General features: G+C 34.2%; 1 protein-coding gene across 4 annotated transcripts; it reads left to right on the forward strand.

Moving 5' to 3' along the window:
* The first annotated feature begins 804 nt into the window (after positions 1-804).
* Positions 805-11,752, forward strand: LOC112280069 (enhancer of mRNA-decapping protein 4). Of its 4 annotated transcripts, XM_024515054.3 has the most exons (15): positions 1,353-1,491; positions 2,623-2,656; positions 2,943-3,988; positions 4,153-4,202; positions 4,554-4,704; positions 5,129-5,347; positions 6,065-6,193; positions 6,682-8,382; positions 8,775-8,859; positions 9,027-9,301; positions 9,524-9,640; positions 9,836-10,006; positions 10,275-10,415; positions 10,604-10,747; positions 10,927-11,752. In XM_024515054.3, the coding sequence occupies exons 3-15, from the start codon at positions 2,978-2,980 to the stop codon at positions 11,230-11,232; spliced, it is 4,500 nt and encodes a 1,499-aa protein (XP_024370822.1). In that variant the 5' UTR covers positions 1,353-1,491; positions 2,623-2,656; positions 2,943-2,977; the 3' UTR covers positions 11,233-11,752. The 4 variants fall into 4 exon arrangements, with proteins under 4 accessions (XP_024370823.1, XP_024370824.1, XP_024370822.1 ...); XM_024515055.3 differs by lacking the exon at positions 2,623-2,656 and having other exon boundaries at positions 805-1,491; XM_024515056.3 differs by lacking the exon at positions 2,623-2,656 and having other exon boundaries at positions 915-1,491; positions 9,527-9,640.
* Positions 11,753-23,844: the final 12,092 nt, after the last annotated feature.

Raw genomic sequence — 23,844 nt, forward strand, 5'->3', positions numbered from 1 at the left:
ACTCTCACACACACACTGGCCAACAGCTACAGCCAACAAAGGATAAACACCAACCTGAGAGAACAGCCTTTGTGGGAAGTTGTTGCTGTTGCTGTTGTTCCCTCCCTTTGCAGAACATACTTTTTGTCAGTTTTAGGGTTTCACTCTCAATAGCAGCCTTGTGGTAGCTTTTCCTTTCTTCTTTCTTCCTTGTAAACTGTGTAGTACCTCACCTGAGCAATAGGTACAGGTTTGTCTGTTGTATTTTCTTTTTCTTCTTCTCCTTTTTCTTTTTCTTGTAGCTCCATGACTTTTTCTTAGAGGGGCATTCGGGGGGGGGGGGGGGGGTTAGACCAAGTCATCCATGGCCCCCTTTACTCAGTGGCTTTGTGGAATAGACCAAGGCTTCCTTCCTCCCCCACACCTCTCAGTCCTTCAGTCCTTGGTAAAGGAGACAAAGCAAGACAGATGAATGCTCTCATCCATCCAACATTTTTTTTTTTTTTTTTTTTTTTTTTTTTGTTTTGTTTTGTTTTGTTTTTCCTTTATGTTTAAAACATTGTATTTTAAGTAAAACACTATGATTACAACCATTTTCCTTTGTGTCTATACGACATTTGTTTATTGATTGATGTTAGTTATTGTTATTGCTGTACCATCAAGCAAGCCGGTGTTACAGTGGCGAACGCCTACTGCGACTGGAACATTTCCTCCATATTGCTGAAATTTCAAAAGACTCTGGTCAGGCTATGGTTATGTTTGCGTAGGTATGAGCTGAAGTGTATTTGTTGCAAAGTCCAGAGCCGATGAATTGCAGTCTGTTGTAGACGGAGACTTGGTAGCAGGAGCGCATCTCTGTGGCTTTTTGTGTGTCAAGAATATATATAAATACAAACACACAAACTAACACACAGACACGCTCGGTCTCGCGCTCTCTCTCTCTCTATCTATCTATAATAGCTGCGGAGAATGTTCGTAGGGGAATTTGTAGCGCACATCTGGTCTGGAACGGGTGGTTGAATGAGGGTTTCCAAGTTCCAGTTAGCCGATTTATTGATGTCAGAGAGCTGTGCAAGAGGAGGAGGAGCTGTAGGAAACTCAGGTAGTTGCCGGTGCTTCAATACGCAGAGTTCTTGCGTGTTGAGAGACTCGATCGGCCATTTGCTTGGTTTTAAGGTATAGTTTTCAAATAGGGACACAGAAATGAAATCGAATTGAGGTGGAAATCAGAGGAGGCAATTGGTACGAGAAATTTCCTTGTGTGCTTGACAAGGTTTTCATAATTAGTGGTTGCTTCGACGGGTAATCGTGGGATCAGATTCTGTTAGGCGCGTCAAAAGGAGTTGCAATTCGAAGAAGTTTAAATGATGCCGTGCTGCTGCAGCATTAACTGCAACTCCTGGAGAATTTTCTTTTTAGACTCGGAGACTGTCGTGTTGGAGTGGAGCTTGATCTAAGCAGAGTGGAGGCACTCGATCAATTTCTTGTGGCTAGGACGTGGTGGAATTCTCGGTGAGTTAATCAGAGCTACGATGACTAGCTTGGTGTCTTTTGGATTCATTCTACTGAGAAATTGAATCCCCTTTCAAGTAGGTATGCATCAATGCTACGATTGAAGAACAGTGTTAGTTGTACGAGGTCGAATCGCTGATATGTGAATATAGGAGAAGGGAAACCATAGCATGACTGGGGAAACACTCTTCCTTTTTTAGTTGGAATGTGCAATCATCTGCTCGTTCGATAATTCCGATTTGGACAGTGAATTGCACTTACTCGTGGCTTTGTCTTAATTCGAGCCATATCTTTGGTAGAAACTTGTTTTCACTTGAATCCACAAGGATTGACGAAGAATCTGCTCGGAACATGTGCATCCCCTGTTATAAGATATCGTAATGCTGGTCGGATGCTATTCCTTTTGGAAGTGCATGTGGAACGTGTGATGAATCTTGTGCTTTCACGTTGCTTTCTTTTTTTAATTTTTTTTCTAAATCCAAGCAAACTATCGACTGAATCTGCTCAGTGAGTAAGCTAGCCTAGCTACAAGATTGCTACGGGTTACATAGTACGTACCTGCTGGTTCTAAATCTTTGCGAAGCTAGACTCAGAATGCAACGCGGCTTTGAACTTAGTAGCTCTGCACCAGGTAGCAGCACATTAAAATGCAGGATGTGCTGAAACCCTCTCCTCGCACTCCTACAAATTTTTGGCTATACAAATTTGCGTCTAAGATATGCAGGAGCTAGGGCGAAATTGGATTGTTGCCTATTTGTGTGTGGTCACTGCTTAGTATTCCGACCTCATGTTTCTTGAGAGGATTGCGTTAAATCAACTTTCAATGACTGTTGAGATTTAACTCAGAGAACGATATGCATGTGGACATTGTTCTCTGTAATCCTTGTGGGAATGGCTGGACGTATTTTGCGTATGTCATCATGATACGTTGGACGTGTTTTGCGTGAAATTAGCTTATTAATAGATTTAAGGTATCCCTCCCGAAATTCTGAGCAAAGAGATTGTTCAACCGACGTTGCAGCCCTGTTTAGAAGTTACCTTGGAAAATCTTTGCTCAACTTCGCAAATTTTATCGTGTACGTATGTGATGCTTTGACACCACAAACTACTGTAAATCCGTTTTTGTTGCAGAGCTGTACGCAAGCTCATGGCCGTGTCTTTCCAAGTAAGTTTGCACTTGAAAGAATATGCCCCTCTTTGGGATGTGAGGTCCTTCGGAATGACATTGACGTCACTGAAGTGGTTCCTGTGAGCTACTTATCTTTCAAAAGAGATGAAACATCGATTTAGACACCAGTACAAAATCGTGTTCTTCACTCCAGATCTGGTATCTCACTGTTCCTTGGGTGTTTCTTGACTCCATCTGTGGATTCGACTTCACGAAGTACACTCGGAAGAGTTGTATTCTGATAGGCAATTCAATTAAGCAACTTGTTTGTTTACAAATGCAGATGGTCTAAGTGTTGAAGTACGAGACTGGAAAAGTATGGCAAATCCAGGTTCTCCAGGAGCATATGATCCTCACAAGTTCTTCAGAGGGTCCCCTCAAAGCCCCTATCCGCCTCAGACAACTGGCTATCAACCCTCGTCTCCTGGTAACTCGTTCCACTACCAGCCTTTGCACCCATATTCAGCTGGTAATATTCCTCCTAGTAGCTTTTCTTCAAACACAAGCATGTATCCTGGTAGTCCAGGATTGAATTATGCCTACAACACTACACATTTTCGAGAAACAGGTTCCCCGGTATACCACGGGCCTCACTATAACCAAGACCACAGCCCTCGTCAAGATCCACATATAGCTTCTCAGTTCAGTCAACAATCTTCTCAACATCCCTCCTCCCCCTCTCATTCTAATCATTCTCGTATCCCAATTCCATCAATGATCCCGCCTCCACCAGTCTTTCCTCAATCCAGACCGTCGCAGTCGACATCTCTTCCCATGTCCTTACCTCAGGGGTCCGACAGGTTTAACCCTGCCTTTTCTCAACCACTGGATGGAGCTCGGCTGATGGCGCTTTTAACTACACAATCTGAAGGTGAAGGTGGAGAGGTTTATGAGGAAACAGTCTACGTTCCTGGAGCACCACAAAACTCACCTAGACCCCCGCTATTTCCATTTAGACCGATAGATGCGTCTCACAGCATTGGCACAGAGATACCTGGTACTCCCCAGCCCATGTCTCCAGCTCTATCCACTGTGCCACTCGTCCCCTTTGTACACTCTGCACAAGGTAGGCAAACTTCTAAACTTCCGAGAGGACGATATCTTAAGGGGGATCAAATTGTTTATGATGTGGATGCCCGTAAAGCTGGAGATGCTCAAGCTCAACTAGAAGTCAGCGCAATTGCCAAATATTATTCGGAAATAGCCTATCCGATGGGGAGGCAGATTGCTGTGAACAAGAATTTCGTCTTTTACTTGCTACGTAATGGTCAGATTCGTCTTCTCAACATTCATAATTCACAGCGAGCCTTGCTTCGTGGCCATACACAGGTCAGAGCCTGCATTTGTCAATGCTATTCTTGTCTGTCTAGTTCCATTGGTGTTAGGGTTTTGGTCATCGCTTTCATCTCGCTTCATTGGCAGCATAGACAAATTGTTCGTGAATTCCTGGGTCTGAAGGTTAACAAATGATGTTTTCTTTCTTCTTGCGGCAGCGGGTAACTGACATGACATTTCTTTCAGAAGACGATTCCATCCTGGCTAGGTAGGCCTTTTTCATTGATTCAGAATGTTCATTTAATGACCTCTCGCTTCATACTGTACGTGCTAATTTTTCTCGGTATTCGATTTATTTGAATTGATTTCAGGGAAGCATGATCGTGTTATTCTTGTCTTAGGAACAGCTTGAAATTGTTTCATGGACATGGAATAGCATTTGGAGATCTTTTTTCTGTCACCAACATGAAATGAGAGCAAATATTAGTTCTTTTCTGGGCACAATTCCAGCGGTTGCCATATTTGCGTCATTGGAAGTTTATTCATGATCAAATACATTTCTTTATATTGATATGCTTGGCTTAAAGTTTTATTGCATTCCACCGTGATTTTCTTGCAGTGCTAGCCAAGACGGACGAGTCTACATCCGCAGGATTATAGAGGGACATGGAGAGGATGGAAAACCTACGGAACAGATAATACTAGCCCTGCAATTTGTTGGTACTTGGGAGAGATGTCATCCTCGCCTATGCTGGCATTCTCAGAAACAGGTGTCTCATTTGACATTCACAACCGTCAATGTGTACACATCTATGGGTGTTTTCATTTTTTCCAAGTGATGAGCACTTACGTTCTCTGAAGATATGGAATTTTGGAAAGTACAACTATCTCAATTGCTGTTCATAACATCGTTGATATTGTAGAATTTTGAAACTGATTCCTCAACCATAAATCTCATTAGGATGTCCAAAATTTCACGGTCATGTAGTATGTTGGGAAGGTTTGTTTAGTCACATGCACATGTTGGTAATCGTTGCTTTTACCGTAGTCATTTGGCTTTTATCATCTAAAAGTTGGACATGAAATACATCAGAAACTCATACTAAAGATGATTGAAATCTTTTCTGTTGACAAATACATGTTATTTGGGAAATTATTGAAACTTCATTTGCTAACATTTGGATTTTAATGCAGGGATCCTTGGTGGTTGCTGTCGGGAAATTTGTAATTGCTATAGATGTAGCACAAGTAGCAGCACAAGGGGGATCAAATATGGATGTACTTGTGGAGTGTCGTGTGGACCATCCAATAAAAGGAGTTCATGTGATTGGGCAGCATAATGACGATGTTACGGAATTGGCAACCTGTGCATCAGGAGCTGCTTGTCTGGCATCTGCCTCCAAAGATGGAACAGTGAGTCTCGATAATCGCTTTTCAAGGCGTTGTAGTTGGATGTCTAGTCATTGTCTAATAACTAGTGCTATTCAACCTGGAATTCTGGAATCAGTGTTTGCAAGAGCTGCTTAGAGGGAAGATGAGTTGGTTGGTTAAGACTCCACGTTGTGAAAAGTTGGAGACTTGTCAAAATCTCTGCATGGCAACCCCTTCGCCTGTCGAGTCTCACTTTTGAAGGGCTTGACTTAGCACCTGAACAACCTGAAATTTTCAGATCTAAATCGGATTCATGATTAGCAGCATGGCGATTATTTCAGAACTGTAGTGTGTGCAATTCATGTTGCTGGTTAGAAATTTCCAGCAGCTAGTTCATATCTTTAGGCTGCTCGAAGCACGCTACATCAATTGAACGGCTATGCCTTCAACAAGTATTTAACGAATGATTTCCTGCTTTGAACAAGACATCTCAAAATTGCAGTAACGTTCACAAGCTACCTGTTAGCTTGTGAGCTGTTCTGAAGAGGGTCAATTCTCTCCACGTTAATAGTGGCCACTTCGAGAAGAGGTGATTATGCATCGTCTGTTTGTTTGCATTAGAATGTAGGTTTGAAAGAATCTGCAACCGTCCATGCTTGAAATTTTTGTTTGTAAAGCCAGTAGGAAGGTTGTGTGCCTTCTTTGAAGAAACTGAAGCTGTCAACAAGTTATTTACTACTATTTTTCTCTGCCTGAAAGGTTCGGTTTTGGAGCGAAAGGAAGCATTGCCAGGCATCAGTATTCGTTCCATACGACGGAAATCCTGTGGACACAGTCGCTTTTCTACCGCCACCGCGAGGCACAGATGGACAGTTCCTACTGACGGGGGTAACTTAATACACCAATTTTCTTATTTTATTTTATTACCGTCTGGCGTGATAGGCATTTGTAGCGATTGAAGCTCAAACTCAAGAAAACAATTTGCTGGGGCATCTTTGTGTGCTTGTGATCGTGATTTTCAGATTCATGTCTTGCTCACCTTCTTGGCTTGCATTGTTTGATTTGTGAACCTTAACAGAAAAACTAAAATTTCAGAGTTCTGTACAATTTAAACCTTCTAACGCTGAACCTGCTTAGTGTTACTGTTTTTCCACCTTTTCATTTTCCTAATATTTCTCAATCCTCACAGTCAAAACGTCAACCGCTACTGCGGACTATAGTATTACGTGGTACTACTTTGAAAGTAGATGGCAGCATACTTCAATGTGCAACGAGAAGTCTTCTCCATGGGAAGTTCGCAGAGACTTTACTTTGCAATAACGATTAGGAATGCTTTACGAAAACAAATAGTAAATATGGTGGATTTGTTTTAGCAGGGACCTGTCAATCGAGAGTTGAAACTGTGGGCATATGATGATCAGTCTACCCAACCAGGCCTTGGAGTTTGGCGGTGCATGCAGACGCTCGAGTTTCAGAGCAACGGCAAATCAGAGATTGCATTTTTCAATCAGTTTGTTGTCTCTTCTCGAGCAAATCTAATTATTCTGGCGAACGCTAAAAAACACGCAATATACGCGATCCACTATGAATTTGCGTCGACTTCTGGCAGTCCTCGCTTTGACTACCTCACTGAGTTTGCTGTGGCAACGTCTATTCTTAGTTTGACTGTTGATGACGATGGAGTCAGTGATAGTGGTGAAGGCATTCTCAAAATATTCTGTCAGCAGACACAAGCAATTCTGCAGTGTACCGTTGACATGTCACAGTGTCTGCCCAATCCAGCAGACGGACTCACCACGAATGGATCAACTCCGAACACACCAAAGAAAGGGTTGGGGTTGGTTCCGGCAGCTGGGACACCGACTTCCTCATCTTTTCCACCTTTTGAAAAAGCTCATCCGAAGTTGATGGCCAACTCAACAACGCCTGGAGTGAGCAATGCATCTTTAAATTCAAATCTTGGTATTCCTCCTCGGCCCGCAGCTCTCGGAAATCTGACCGAATTGGGTTACTCTGGTCAAGTACTAGTAAATCCTTCAGAAATGAATAAGGCTTTTGATGCTAACAAATTAACCTTACTGCGAGATTCTAAAGAGGGAGCAGTAAGGCCGAGCAGTCCAGTAATACAGTCCGGCCTAACATCTTCGAATCTATCAAAGCCACCAACACCACCCCCGAAAAGACGCCTTAGGCCCAGAAGCCCAGCAAAAGGAGAAATTCAGTATCCTTCTGGTTCCACTGGTCTTTCTAGATACAGGGCGGAAAAAGTAGAAGAAACAAAGGATATTTTGCCGGATTCGGAAGGTAGTGCTGGTAGAAATCAGTCTTCTTTCAACAGTAATTCCATGGAGGATGAAACAGGAGATCAAGAAGACAGAGACGGGGTTTCCAGCAGCAGCACTGGAAATCCAGTAACTACTCAGCTGCAGACGAGTCCACAACTCATTAGTCCCTCTGATATCATATCCATGGCAACTGGTAATAAACGGGATTCACAAAATCAAGATGCTGGGTTTGATCTTATGGATGTTTCAGATTGGCAAGACGATGCGAAGGAAAGAAACGTGGCGGTTGATAAGGTGAGAGTGACGTGGTCCTCTGAAGTTTTGGTTCGCAATCGGGAAGAAGTTAGTGAATCTCCTTCCAGCCCTCCTATTTTTGACTCCTCTGTAAAACAAGATGGAGCGGGCACAGAATATTTCGAAAAAGAGATGACAACCGAGAGCAATAGCGGCCCTGCTGCTACAACTGACGAAGTCCAAGAGAGAGACTTCATCGAGGACAAAGAGCGGTCTGCTCCTGATGATTTACAGGATCAACTTAGAAGCATAGCACTCAAGCTAGACCGGCAATCTGGTAATATCGTTGCTGGCATGCTCTCTCCAACGTCGTCAGCAGTGAAAGGAAGGAAGAGTAAGAACAAGAATGGGGGTGCAGCAAGCGTGCCCTTGCCTTCATCTCTGCAGCTACGAACTAGTTCTGTGACGGGTTCATCAAAAGAAGTTGGGTCTAGTTCAACTCCATCTTCTACAAGCATGATTGCGCAGGTGGCTTCTATGCAAGAGTCAATCTTCCAGGTCCTCTCCCTCGGCCCTTACCGTGTTATTTTACTACACCAACATACGAACTCTATTTGTAACTATACATTAGTAGTGTTGCCGTAATAATTTAATCGGTACAATAAAATTAAGACGCTGTTCATGGATTGTTGAGGATTGAAGACAATTGTGAGTTGCAGACTACAACTGCCACCATTTTCTGCTGTTCTACAATTCAACAATTGGACACAGCAAATAAGAAACGTGGGATAACTTTTACCTGCATAAATTGTTTAATGAGACAATGATATAATTTTTGCCACAACCTTAAATTCAAGCTTATATAGCATATTCATAAGAAGCTTAGAAGTTGATGGTATGTTCCTAACATCAGCAAGGAGGCTGATAAAATTTCTCTCGTACTTTTCCAGTTGATTGAAATGCAGAAGGAGCTGCAGAAGCAATTTATAACGATAGTAGCCAATCCGGTAGTGAAGGAGGGCAAGCGATTGGAAGGTTGTAAACACACGACCTTTTTTTGATTGTTTATTTGTAAAGGGAAAGCCGATGGACTTATTTAAAAACACGATTTTTATTATTTCGACACGTAGAATCCTATTTTGCACTCTTTGACTACTAGACATTCTGATGCTGTCTAGTTTGGGTTTTTGATGTGTCTTAAGTGACCTTGGGCCAACGATTGGAGAAAGTCATGAAGGCTAATGTGGACTCCATCTGGATACGACTTGCCGAAGAAAATGTCAAAAGAGAAAAACAGGAACGTGAAAGGATTCAGCAAATTACCGCACTACTTAACGGTTTCTCAGTCAAGGATTTGCCAGCTGCCTTGGAGCTTGGTCTCAAGAAAGAAGTCAATGCTATTGCAGCTACTATCTCTCAGACCTTGGTTGTTCCTGTTCAAAATGCATTAACAGCTGCCCTTGCAGAAAATTTTCAGGTACGTTTCAGGTTGTCGGTATATTGACAAGTTTTTTGTCCACGCGAAAATTGGTGCTTTCTAGACTTGCACTTGAAATAAGCAACTTTAATGTTTATGCTATGACATATATGCAATACAGCAACTTATACTTGCGCTTATTGACTTGCTAGTAAGTCGTTGTCAATTCGATGAAAGAGAAACTAACACAAGGTTCGCCTGGTTTGCTGGGCTTGTGTACAGAAGAGTCTCATAGAAAAAGTGGTGCCTCAGATGGAAAAGACAGTTTCTAAGCTGGAAGGAACCATGACCAAGCAGCTCAAATTCCAGTTTCAGACGGCTGGAAAGCAGGCATTGCAAGTAAGGCTATCATTTTCCGGTCACGCATTCTTTGAAAAGACACCCTTTACTCGGAACTCTCCAGGGTGATGATCTTTGTTGGACCAGAGTACAATTTTTTGTTATTATCGTTTAGCTGAGCTCCGAACTACACGCAACGGTTAGATATAATTGCCTTTGTTGATCATCATTTAATTTGGACACACGTTGTTTCAGGATGGAATTCGTGCAGGTTTTGAGACCTTGATTATTCCGACATTTGAGCGATCTTGTAAGGCTATGTTTGATGAAGTCAATAGTGTCTTTCAAACGGGAATGGCAGAATACAGCTCCCAGGTTCAGAGAGAATTCGCATCAACGCATACTGCGCTTGCCACCAACCTCCAGGTTTACACAAAAACACTCCGTCAATTTACATTATTTCTGATCCTGTTTTAGGGGGTTATTCTATGAAGTTAGTTATGTGCAAATCCTGTTCTGTAATGGCAAGTTCATGTTTTTTAGGGGAACCGAGAACGGTAATGGTAAGGCAATCTTGCCACCAGGATTTCTGTAGATATATTGTTACTTCCCAGAAATTTTGCAAGCACTAATCAATTTATTGACAATCTTAGCATGTTTAGTTACTTTTTAGCCTCTGTGGATGGGGTGGCAGGATTTGGTGACAGGAGCATCATCTCTTGCCAAGACCTTGAACGAAGAGATTGTACAGAGCATGACAAAACTTTTGGAACTTATAAAAATGGCGGATGGAAGTGGGGATGTGGACCAACCCAATAACAATTTGCCAGATCAGGTCCTGATTAAAGAATCACCTCCCAAGTTGTTTGTTTAATGGTGTTTGAAAATTTTGTTGACAGGTCAAGTGACAGTTATTGATGTCTCTAACAGATTCGGTTTTCACTAGTCTATCTGTTTATTATTTGTAATTTTGAACACACATATGAGAAATGAACTAATGCTTTTGAACCAAATTAATATCAGGTATATTCGTTGCGGCGCTCGGAGGAATCCTTGGACCCAACGATTGAGATTGGCAGATTACTTCATGGAGGGATGATGGAGGAAGCTTTTAACAAGGCTCTGACAGCTGGTGATCTGCAAGTCGTGTTCTGGCTGTGCAATCAGGTTTGCTGCATTTCAAATCATCAAATCCTTGTTTGCTCACCTTCGTGGCTGACGTGCGGGCAGTTCAGTCATTATATTAGTGAAACCTTTATCCTTTTAAGTCGCTGGCCCTAAGTGATGATGGGCTACTGTAATATGTGGTTTCTCGGGTCCTTGTCTAACTTGATCGTCTGTGCCAGCTCGATCCTGTTTCCCTTCTTTCAGCGGAGCCTCTTCCCGTAAGCCAAGGTGTGCTGTTGTCCTTGGTGCAGCAGCTTTCATCTGATTTATCGAAGGATACAGGGCAAAAACTTAGGTGGATTAAAGAAGCAACCTTAGCTCTCAATCCAAAAGATTCTGTTTTAGGCCCGCACATGCATTATTTCTTGGAACAGTCGTACCATAATTGCGTTCATCAAATGAGCGTTTCAAAGGATCCGTCGGAGCAAGTAACTCTGAAGCTTGTCATACATGTTATCAACTCTTTGTTGAGTTCATGCAAATGACGAAGGTTACTGTATATATAATGGTGAATCTGGAGTCGTGTGAAGAATAGGATCAACTTCTCAGATACATAATGGCGTACGGAAATAGGAAAAGGAGGAGGTATTCGATGAGTATGACGAAGATGCGATGCCTTACAACAATTGGTTCCAAGCCTACTCAGTTACCATATGCTCCTATGTCTGATCATTTCCACACCACATGCCTGTACGAAAAGACGACCACATTTACCTCAGGACCTCATATCGAATTCAGGACCTTGCATACATGAGACCTCTTATGAGGTTCAACGTCGGCATTTTGTCAAGGTGTGAGGAGTGAGTGTATGTTTCAGTTTCTTCCATCCACTTTTCCCAATTTCTCGCAGATGTATGTACTTCTAGGTATGTAGCTATCCGATTGCTAGAGTGCACCCATTTACAAATCTTCCCATTCAGTTTGGAACACAAATTGCGTTTTTAGGACCGTCCATAACATTTCATCAATCGATTGATAATTCCATGTGTGATGCTCTCATAGAAATGGTGACTTAAGCACAGATGCTAAATGCATACTTGATAAACCTATGGTGGCCGAATGTAGTACTAACACTGATCAAATAGGGGGTGTTGGGGATAAAATTCACAGGTAAGCTAATTCGGGTGGCAGATATCTTCTTGTGTAATATTATGATTGCTGATAAGGCCTAACGTGCTCTTCAAAAAAGAGCTGAAGAACACAATTACTCCATGGTAAGCACCGAACAAGAGAGTACCATGCTTCAGCTACAGATTTTATTAGTGCAGCACGAAATTTGATTGCACATCTTAAAATTTTCAGATATAGACGCCAAGGAAAGTATAACAAGATTGGAGTAACCACGAAACTAGTACCCACTGAACCATCAAACCCAACCTCCTCAACAGCTGGCCATTAGTGTTGTCCTAAATCCTAGTAATCTTACGTGGGGCATGGAAGGACCGATTGCACAGATGATACTGTAATAGCTTGCAAGTTAATTGATGAAATCTAGAAAGCTCGTCTTGACCACTACTGAAGGCACCTTTAGAGAAGCATTTTTAATGGCCCAGCTAACAACCAGTAAAGACTGGCAATGCATTGCTGCAAGGGATTATAAAAAAAACCTGGAGTCATGAACCCACTATACAGTGCTCTGATCACTGCTGTCTAGTCGAGGGATGATTTTAATATATAGTAAATAGATCGCAATTCATCACAATTTTACTGGGGAATTAAATGCATATTTTGGCCCTTAGGCAAAGGATTATTTTAGTGGTCACATCCAATGTGATGAAGATTAAGTCACAAGCACCTATTAACTTCAACGATGACAGTGCTTGTTGATTATCACTTTTTTGTTTGTTTGTTTTGTATTGTGCCCTTGTTGGAGGACATGTTCAACAGAAAGAAAGAAAGAAAATTAATACTCCTACAATAGAGAGAACAAATGAACATTCTCATGAAAAAATAGTTCACACTAGAAAGTTCATGTGAATATACTATGGCTTGTCTTATAAGAACTAAAACCTGAGATTCATTTTAAGCAATTAGTTTTTTTGAATCATCAATGATTAGATAGTGAATTCATATCTATTTCATATCAATATACTTCTATTATATAGCAATACATACCTTATATTTTTTGACATGATTTCAAAGCTTGGCACTCTAGATCATTCTTTGCAGATTGAGTGGATTGTATGAGATTATTTTGCTAGACTTGGTCTTTTGATTGCATTTTAGGAAGCTATTTTTTATAGATTAAATTTTGTGAACTTAAATCCAAATTTTAGAAATCCTTGGTAGCTCTTCTAGAAGCAATGTGAGATTTTTGAAAAAAAATTTATAACATAAGTTTTATTGAAAACAACCCTTGGAGCTTCAAAAACTCTTAACTTGAAGCTTGTAATATGTTTGATGTTCAATAGTAAGCAAATAAAGTGGAGAACAAGGAAGTGCTCTATTAGGAATGCATGGTCGGTTTAAGAATATAGTAGCAATAATAGCAAGATTGGATGACAACAATAAGAAGTATGCTTTGAGCAAGACCGAGAAACAATAATAACAAACATATTTTGGGAATCCATAGCGTCTTTGAAAACTTTGCATGAGAACTATGATTTCAATCTAGCAAAGTTTCAACTACTTTAAAGATTAAATTTGTGAATTTTTATGTTTTTTTTTATTTTTATTTTTTTTCAATAATATTCAATTTGAGATGTTCTAACTTTCTCAATATTGGAAGTTTGGACTTAAAAGTTTTTAAGAGTCCTTGTGGTGCAATACTACATACATACAAATTATTATTATTATTATTATTATTATTATTTTGGATTTTTTTTAGAATTTATATTAGAAGATTATAAGTAGGTATTAAGCTTCACTTAGATTCCATATCTATCCATCTTCAATTATTATTATTATTATTATTATTATTATTTAATTTTAGATATATTCATTGCAACATGGCAATAGAGTATTATATGATAAAAAAATTGATGGAGATAATTGGCAAATTTAAAAGAAAAAAATCAAGTTTATTCTTATTGACAAGGATTTATGGAAGATTGTTTGTAGAAAGTATAAGAAACATATTGGATCATCTATAGATCCTATAAAGTTGGAAAAATAGAATGATACAAATTAAAAGACATTGTTTGTAATATGTCTATATTTTAAAAATATAGAATTTCTTATTACAAGCAAGGCAAAAAGTGTAAAGGCCATATGGAAGGAATAGGAAGAAATATATAAAGTAAAAAATACTTCAAGCTTATTATACTTGATTTGCAAGTTTTAGACTATATAAATGAGTGAAGATGACAACATTGTCACTTATATATGTAAATTATGAAAAACATTTAACTAGATTTTTTTTATTGGAAAAAACAATTTTAACACAAACCTTGTCATGGTAATATTAGAGAATCTTTTGAAATCATTCTATACATTAGAAGTGACATTAGAAATGAGACTTCTAACTAAATTGACATTGCAAATGGTCATAACTTAGATATTACAATAAGAGTTACACAACAAAGATATAGGATTAACCTTAGAAGTGGCATTAGTAGTAAGTAACAAATCCAAGTCACATTCTTATAATCATAATAAAAATAGACATTTACATGACCATAACAAGAATGCCAAATGTAGGTATTGTGGCAAGAAAGAATACTATAAGAAAGTATATTGAATCAAAGAGAAGGACAAAAAGTCAAGAAAGTTGAAGAAGACTTTACAAAAGCAAAAAGCTAATACAATAGATAAGAAGGATTTTAGTACAAATGGTGAATTTATGTTTGTAGCTATATTATATATTACAATGAATCATAAAGAGTAGTATATTAACTTAGGTGCTTCACAGCAAGTAATAAGAAATTGAAGTTAATTTTTAAATTATAAGAATCTTTCATCTGGTCCTAAGATATATTTAGGAGACGATACATGATTTATCATGAAAAGAAATAATAATATTTCTTTTAAATTTTCAAATAATATTAAAAAAGTTTTGAATGAAATTTCGCATATATAAGGACTTACAAAGAATTTACTATTAATTAGTCAAATGACAAATCAAGGACATGAAGTGAGATCCAAAATAGATACTTGTTTTATGAAGTGCAACAATACAATCATCAAAGGTATTACATTAGACAACTTATACAAGTGGTTAATTACTTTTGAGGAGAAGAAAACTTCACTTATTTTTGAAGTGAAGCATAGTTTGAATAAAGCTTATTTATAGCATCAACAATTTAGTCATCTTGGCATTTTCAGCTTAAAGATATTTCATATTAATAATATGATTATGCATTTGAATCTAAGCAAGTACTCAAAGTTAGAGTTTTGCAAAAGATGTATTTATGATAAAGAACATTGTAATATTTTTCCAATGTAAGGTGGTACTTGTGTAACAAAACTTTAGAAATTGATACATTTTAATGTAAATGATTCTACAAGAACTATATTACATAGAGAAATAAAATATTTTTTTAGTTATATTGATGATTTGTTAAGAAAGTTTTTTGTGAACTTCATCAATAAAAAGTCTACAATTTTAGATAAATTCAAAAAAAATATATTAAGGCTCTTGTTGAAAACAAACTAATTTAGAGATTCAAAAATTACATAATGATAATAGTGGCAAATAAACATTCAAAATTTTAAAATAATTATGTGAAAAAAATGGAATTGAACAAACAATTTCTACGCCTTATATACCTCAGCAAAATAAAGTTGCAGAGCACAAAAATAAAATACTATTTAAAAGTGTAAGGTGCATATTGTAGCATAGGCAGCTTTCTAATGTATTTTAGATAAAAGTTATTAATACAATAACATATGTTTTTAATTAAGCTCCTACTACAATTGTGGAAGAGAAAACACCCAAAGAAATATAATCTGCTATAAAACCTTTAGTTCAATACCTTCACGTATTTAAATATGATTTTATCACAAATATATATATTTATTCTAATAATTACCTATATGATTAGATAAAATTAAGTAAAAATAAATTAATTTCATAATATCTTCTAAAGAAGCTTTTTAGAAGCTTCATAGATACAATTTTGGATTTATACATATTTGTAGTTGATTGGTAGGTTAAAAACTTGATCAAAAAATTAACCATATGTCACACATGTTGGTAGCTTGTGAAACAATATAACTATGTGGCGCTCATATAAAAAACTTGCCTTATAAGTTAAGATATGTGTTTTGCAAAGTCAACACATATTGGAAGTCCTATAGAATATTGCCACATAACTTTTAGTTAGATAATATATATGGAGGCAAGAATGAAGCCTTTTTCACTCTTGTCAATGTCTTTTTAGTCATTAGTCTTCGTTGAAGACTTCTTAGTCTTTTTGTCTTTGACAATAGCTATTTTATTTTAATATTATACCATCTTTGAATGATTCTTCAACCTTTTTGAGCAACTTTTTAAACAAGAGTGTATTGATCTTTTAGTTCTTTAAAATTCATGTCCTTAACAAATATCTATATTCATGTTTCAGATAAAAAATATACAAAATTTGATCCTAAAAATAAAAAATATATTTTTTGCAGCTATATTTAAGATACTAAGTATTATCATCTTTATAATATTAAAAATTATTTAATTATTAAAAGACGTAATATTAAGTTTGCTAAATGTGAGAGTAGTAAGCAAATGGAAGGAACTTTAGAAATTTTTTAATAACAAATTTTAGCAAATAGTAGTTAAAATTAAGTCTATAGATTTTATATATAATTTTGAAAGTAAAAGTGAAGATGTAGAGAGAGATTTAGATAGTGGCAACAATCAAAAATATTATGGATATTCAAAAAAAAAAAATTGAAAATATTTTTAGAATATTCTATTAAATTCTAGAAGATTTAAAAAATATTCTTAGAATATTTTTAGAATATTTTTTAAAATTCTACAAAGTTCTAATAGGATTAACAAAATTGCTTTAGAAGCTTCGTAGGATTGCTTCATCATCAAGTAACATGGAAACTTTTCAAGAAGCTTCCTACAATTGCTTCATCTTTAAGCAACATAAAAACTTCTCAAGGAGCTTCTTAAGATTGCTTTATTTTCAAGCAATATGAAAACTTCTTGAGAAGCTTCCTAATATCTAGTATATATTAGACTTGATGTTGAGGATATCTTTAGTCTTGACAACACATTTCTTAGAGCTCTAGTTCACCTCTCTTGGTATTGATCTTGTACTCATTAAATTTAATCAAATTCTTGTTAGTTTTTTTTATTGAAATTCTTTCCTTCAACTTCTTGTTTGATCTCTTATATAGTGTATTTGTGATAATTTTTTAAGATTGCCTTGTTATTAATACTAGAATTTGATCATTTTTTATAGAAAGTGGATTTATTTTCTTTTTGAAGGCATCTAAAGGCTTAAGAGGTTGCAGAATATCCTTATGTAAATTAATATTATTTTAGAAATTCATTTATTTTTCTTTAAGATAGCTAGAGATAAAGATGTTAATATGATTGAATCTTTCAAGTCCAAATTAGATATTATTATAAATATACTAAATATTTTAGTTCATAAAATTATTGAAATTAAAAAATTTGTTGTAAGATTTCATGGTGATGCAAGACTTGAAGTAAATCAACTTGAAATGCAATTACTTTTTCAAGCTTTTACATCCAAAGAGGCAGTGGTACATATACCTCAACAAAAAAATTCACCTATTCAATAATATAAGGAGCTTCAAATTAGTCTTCCAAAAATATTTGATAGCATATGCTCAAAGTTTTAAAGATTTGTTAACCAAATTTGATTGATAACTTTTTTATAACTTGAGCGCTATCTAGCAAAAGAGTCATGAATTGATTCAATTGAAACTTTGCTCATATGACAAGTATTATCTTAGTTTGATTGTTTATTTAAGAAGAGATGTGTAATCTTGACCAACTTTAAAGCTTTCTTAGAAGCATTTGTAGAGGTATTTGGAAAATATGATAAGGCTCAATGAGCAACAATAAAAATTTACTCATTACATCAAGGATCACGCTCTCCAACAATTCATACATTTAATTTTAAACAATTGGCTTATGATATCAATTGGGATGAGCAATCTCATATGAGCCAATTTTATTGAGGATTAAAGAATGATGTAAAGGACTTATTATTATTATTATTACTTGATTTTCAAGCATTCAATAAAACTATCAGCTAAGTTGTGATGTGTAATAATCAATTATTTTAATACCATCAAGATCAATACTTGTAGACTTTAACAAAGCAATATACTTGAAATTTTTATTCTACTACTTCAACAAATATATTACTTTTATACTCCAAAGCCAAGAATATGCAAATTAATGTACTAAGGTTTAAACTTCTTATAATAGAAGAAAAGAAGAATCGATTTTAATAAGGCCTATACTTATATTATGGTGGCAATGGTCACAAATCTAAGAATTATCCAAAAAAAAAACATAGAACTAGGATTAAGAGTATAATCATTCAGGAAAACAAAAAGACTCAGCTACAATAGTGATTGTGTGGCTAGACATTTTGACACCTCAAATTTATTATGGTTCCTAACTTGCTATCCGGCTTGCTTTTTGTTTTATTATATTTTTATTTTTTGGCCTACAAAAACTTCAAACAAATGCATCATTAGATTCATGAATATTTGCTTGTATTTTAGATGAAGATTTTTTCAAACTTCATAAAATTCTTTTAATACAAAAGTTAAAACCTATATATGTATAAATAATAGATGATCGACCTTTATCTTCAAGCAATATTATTCATAAGCTTATACTACTAGAAATATCATTTGATAGCCATAATAACAAAATAGTATTCAATATTATTAAAATTATATCTAATTCTATCATTTTATAACTTTTGTGGTTAAAAAAATATAATCCATTTATAAATTGGAAGTTTTATAAGATTAAATTTTCTATATAATTTCTTTGGACAAAACCTATCAAAAAGTCATAAAAAACAAAGTTCTTATTTTTGGAAGTAAATACTTTTATAAAGATGGCTAAGAAAAAATTCCATTTATTATTTAGGCAATTCTAGCTTATGAAGAAGCAAGCTTACTAGTAGCTATTTCAAAGTAGTAAAAAAAAAAAAAAAAAAAAAAAAAAAAAAAATCAAGATAACTTCAAAAAGAAATATGCTTACATATTGCTAAAGTATTGGTTGTATGATTGTGCTATTGATCTTCAACAAGGGACTCAACTACCATTTGATCCAATCTACAACCTATTATAGAATAAGCTTTTGGTATTGAAGGAATATATCAATAAAAATCTTACAAAGAACTTTATTTGGTATTTAAAATTTCTAATAGATGTATCAATACTTTTTATAAAGAAAAAAGATGGATCTTTATAAATATATATATTAATTATCATTGATTCAATAAAATAATAGTAAAAAATCTTTATCCATTATTATTGATATCAAGGCTTTTGCAGCAACTCAATCAAGCTAAGATCTACACCACGTAGAGCGTATAATTTGGTACAGGTTAAGGATAGAGATGAATAGAAGATAGAATTTTGGATAAAGTATGGATATTTTGAATATAATATCATGCCTTTTAGATTGATAAATGCTCTAGCTATATTTTATCATTTGATGAATGATATTTTTTAAGAATTTTTTGATAAATTTGTTATTTGTTATCTTGATGATATCTTAATCTACTCTAAGATTCTTGAAAAATATAAAAAATATGTGATATTAGTCTTGCAAAAATTATGAGATGTAAGATTATATTCCAAATTAGAAAAATAAATATTCTATCAATCAAAAATAGATTTTTTTGAATATGTTATATTCAATGAAGGCTTATTGATAGATGCAAAGAAATTTCAAGCTGTAACAAAATGAGTAACTACAAAGACAGTATGAGATGTACATATTTCTTTGATTTTGCTAATTTCTAACAAATATTTATCAAGAATTATTCTTAAGTTGTTGCTTCTCTTATTGAGCTGGCATTCAAAGATAAATTAGAATAGAGACCTCACGCACAAAAAGCTTTTAAAGATTTGAATGCAACTTTTATTACAATTCAAACTTTATTACATCTAGATTTCACAAAGGCCTTCTATTTGGATATTGATATTTTTTACTTTGTATTAAAAGTTGTACTATGAAAAATAAAAAAAGATGAAAAGTTCCATCTACTTTTGTTCTATTCTAAAAATATTTTAACTATTGAGATCAATTATAAGATTCACTAAAAAGAGCTTCTTGCAATTATAGGTTCTTTTTGAGAATGACATGATTTTTTAGAAGGTACTATAGATATTGAAATTGTATATATAAATCACAAAAATTTGGAATATTTTATATTAGGTCAAATTTTGAATTGTTGCCAAGTTCATTGAAATATGTCATTATTTTATTTATATTTTTTGATTACATATTGACCAAAAAAGCATCAAAGATTATCAGATGCTTTATCAAAGAGATCATATCTTACTTCAAAGCTTAGAGAAATAGCATTCAATCAACAATATATGACTCTCTTGAAGCAAAAATAATTTTGTCTTTGTGCTACTCCTATGATTACATCCATTGATTCAAGTGTTTTTGAATAAATTTGTATAGAGTTAACTAAGGACTCCTTAATTTATAATATCAATCAACACCTTAATAACAAGAAATTGTCATAGATACACATATTTATTCTAATATTTACATCTATGATTAAATAGAAGTAAATAAAAGTAGATTAATTTCATAATATTTTATAGAAAAGTTTTTCAAAAGCTTCATAGATACTACTTTGACTTTACATGTGTTTGTAGTTGATTAGTAGGCTAGAAACTTGGTCAATAAATTAATCATATATTGATAACTTATGGAATAAGCTTATTATGTGGCGCACATATAGAAAACTTGCCTTGCAAGTTAAAATATGTGTTTTGTTGAGTCAACATGTTTTGGAGGTTTTATAGGATATTACCATGTAACTCTTAGTTAAGAGTATATATGGAGGCAAGAGTGAATCATTCTTCACTCTTGTCAATGTCTTTCTAATTTTTAGTCTTATTTTAAGACTTTGTAGTCTTTTTTTCTTTGTCAATAGTCATTCTAATTTAATACTATATCATTTTTGAGTGATTTTTAAATCCCTTTGAGTGATGTAAGAGTGTATTGAAAAACAAATCTTTGAAATTGATGTCTTTGATAGTTTGACAAGAATCCTAATTCATTGTTCTTATCTTATTTTAAAAGTGAGTAGATTTCCATACTTCTATTGTTGTGTTTTGAATGTTGCGGATTATCTTCCTTTAAACAAATTGCTTAGTTTTTTAATACTTATTTTTTCCTTAAAGAAAATACATTATCTCTCTTTGTAGAAATTTTCATTTGATATTAGAAGTTGCAGATTATCTTTTTCTAATTTAACTTGTAGATTTGTCAAGTTTTTTGAAATAAAAAAGAAAAATTATGGATATTATACTTGATAAAAGTGAAAATAGATTTGCAAATCTTCACAAACTTATCAACACTCTTAGAATGGAAATTTCATGCATAACCAATATCAATCAAGGAAACACTAATCCTATGCCTATAGAAGAAATTCAAAGTTTGCGTCAAGAAGTTGTGCAATTGAAAGAAGCAAGTAGATTAATTTTACAACCAAATCTAGAAATTTTTGCTTCTATAAGAACAATAGAGATAAAAATTAATATGCTTGAAAATTTTAATGGAATAAGATCAAAATTTTGAGGATTTTTGCAATAGGTCAAGTTCTACCTCAAATTGCATATCTTCTAGTGTCTTACTCAATTTACTCAAGTTTGATTCATAGGTGCACTTCTATCTAAAAGTGTTCTTTCTTGGTTTGTATTTTTGATACTAAAAGATTCATAACTCTTTTATGATTTAAATTCATTCTTAAAAGTATTTACAATTACATTTGAAGAAAGTAATTAAGAAAGAATAAGAAAGACCAAGCTCTTATCTTTTCGACAAAAATCATGGTTAGCTATCATATATGCTGCTAAATTTCAAAACCTTGTTTGTAATATGGATTGAAATGATAAAGTCCTTATCAATTTATTTTAATATGAATTGAAAGACAATGTCTAAGATTTGTTATTGATAATGCTAAAAACAAAATATTTGAAATAATTTATTATTCAATCCATTGCATGCAATGATTCATTATTTGAAAGGTATTAAGAATAAAGATTTGATTAAAGAGGAACAAGTCAAGTAGTGATGACTCTTAAGTTTTCAAAAACTTATTCATTAAGACCAGAATCAATACAAATTGATATGGTACATTTTAAATTTCTTACTGAGTAAAAAAATAAATAAATAAATATATATATATATATATATATATATATATATATATATTGTCATCAAAAAGATTTGTACCTATATTTTAGAGAATCCAAGCATATTATTCAACATAGTTCAAAGAAGCAATACAATCACAAAATAAGGAGCATGGTTGCCAAAGAAGATAATGTAATAAAAAAACGAGTCCCTTCAACTACAATAAAGACTATGCAATTGGAATCTTATGCAATTCTTAGTAAAAGTCATATTCTCTTCTCAAATCTTTTATCTTGTTTTACAATAGAAGTTTTTTTAAGACCAAAAAATCACAAAGTCTTAGCTTTTTTGGATTCAAGAACCTCAATTTGTTTTATAGACAAAGACTTTGTCAAAAATAAAATATATCTTTACTTAAGAAAATCAAACTTGTGCATGTAGAAGTAATGAATGGTCATTCATTGTCTTTTGGAGATATTACAGATAAAACTATTTCTATAAAAGTAGCAATTAGTAATCATAATAATTTAGTAATATTTAATATAATTAGATTTTTTTAATTCAATTATTTTAAGATTATTATTATTAAAAAGATATAATTCCTAAATAGAGTAGATTTCTTATAATCCTAATTTTTTCTTTAATTTAGCCTAAGATTTTGCTAGGCAAGTTAAAATCCATAAGACCAATACATCCAAACTATTGTTGATAGGTGTGAGAATTTTCATGTATTGTATAAAAGAAAGATCAATTTTTGTTATATATGTTATTGTAATACGTGAAGTCTTGCTTGAGAATTCTCTAGGCACCTGGCTGTGGAAGGTAGAATGGAAATTGCAACAACAAAATCCTAATTTTAATAGAATACTAACAATGCTAAATAAGCTTTAATCAAATTTAAAGAAACCTCAAGGAAATTCCAAAGAAACAATAAGAAATCTCAAAGAAATATTAGAATGATTACAAACATATTTCAAATACAATTCAATTTAATCTCAATTTAATCCTAGTTGAAATCTTATTGGACTTCATTCAAACTTTAGGCCAAAAACTAACTAAATAGTGAATCCTAAAGAAACTCAAATAAAATCCTATATCCTAAATCAAATCCTAATCAAATCCTAACCAAACCTTAAACCTTGAACCAAACCCTAAACCCTAAATCAAATCCTAACCAAATCATAAATCTTAAACTAAATCCTAATCCTAAATCAAAGCCTAACCAAACCCTAACCAAATCCTAATCCTAACCAAATTCTAATCCTAATTCTAAACCCTAAACCAAATGCTAATCAAATCCTAAACCTAAATCAAATCCTAACCAAATCCTAAGCCTAAATCAAATCCTAACCAAATCCTAGTAATTTCTACAACAAATTTAAACCTCAATAACTAATGAATGAACCATTGATCTTAATTCAAATTTTACAAACTTCTTAAAAACTAAGTTGAAAACAAGTACAAAAATTTTGAAAAGAATCCAAATTATTAAATAGACGATAATCTCAAAAATGTGCTCGGGTATTAGCTGATCTCCTTCTCCAATCTTAATGCCAATCTCTCAAAGCCAATATCTCTCTTTTTGACTATTTGATTGATATCAAAATCCTTATACACATAGAAAAACAAGTCTAATATCTTCTCACATAAATTTCACTCCAATTCAACTAGACCTAAAATCCTACTTTCACTTAAACTTGACTCTTTTAAACTTCAATAATCCTCAATTCAGCTGTTAGATTGAGCTAAGATTCACAACACATATTAAGCACAACTATAAACATTAATCCACAAAATTTCACCTGTAGATCTATTACAAAGCTCTTGAAA

The sequence above is a fragment of the Physcomitrium patens genome, chromosome 3 (assembly GCF_059467195.1).
Source record: "Physcomitrium patens ecotype Gransden chromosome 3, ASM5946719v1, whole genome shotgun sequence".
In the NCBI taxonomy this organism is placed as follows: Eukaryota; Viridiplantae; Streptophyta; class Bryopsida; order Funariales; family Funariaceae; genus Physcomitrium; species Physcomitrium patens.

What these genes read in the sequence shown, in the direction of transcription:
- LOC112280069 (XM_024515055.3), top strand. Translation starts at nt 2,978, where the DNA reads ATGGCAAATCCAGGTTCTCCAGGAGCATATGATCCTCACAAGTTCTTC. An exon ending in CTGCCTCCAAAGATGGAACA is followed by an intron (nt 5,348 to 6,064) that starts GTGAGTCTCGAT and finishes TCTGCCTGAAAG; the next exon opens with GTTCGGTTTTGGAGCGAAAG. An exon ending in CTGGAAAGCAGGCATTGCAA is followed by an intron (nt 9,641 to 9,835) that starts GTAAGGCTATCA and finishes ACGTTGTTTCAG; the next exon opens with GATGGAATTCGTGCAGGTTT.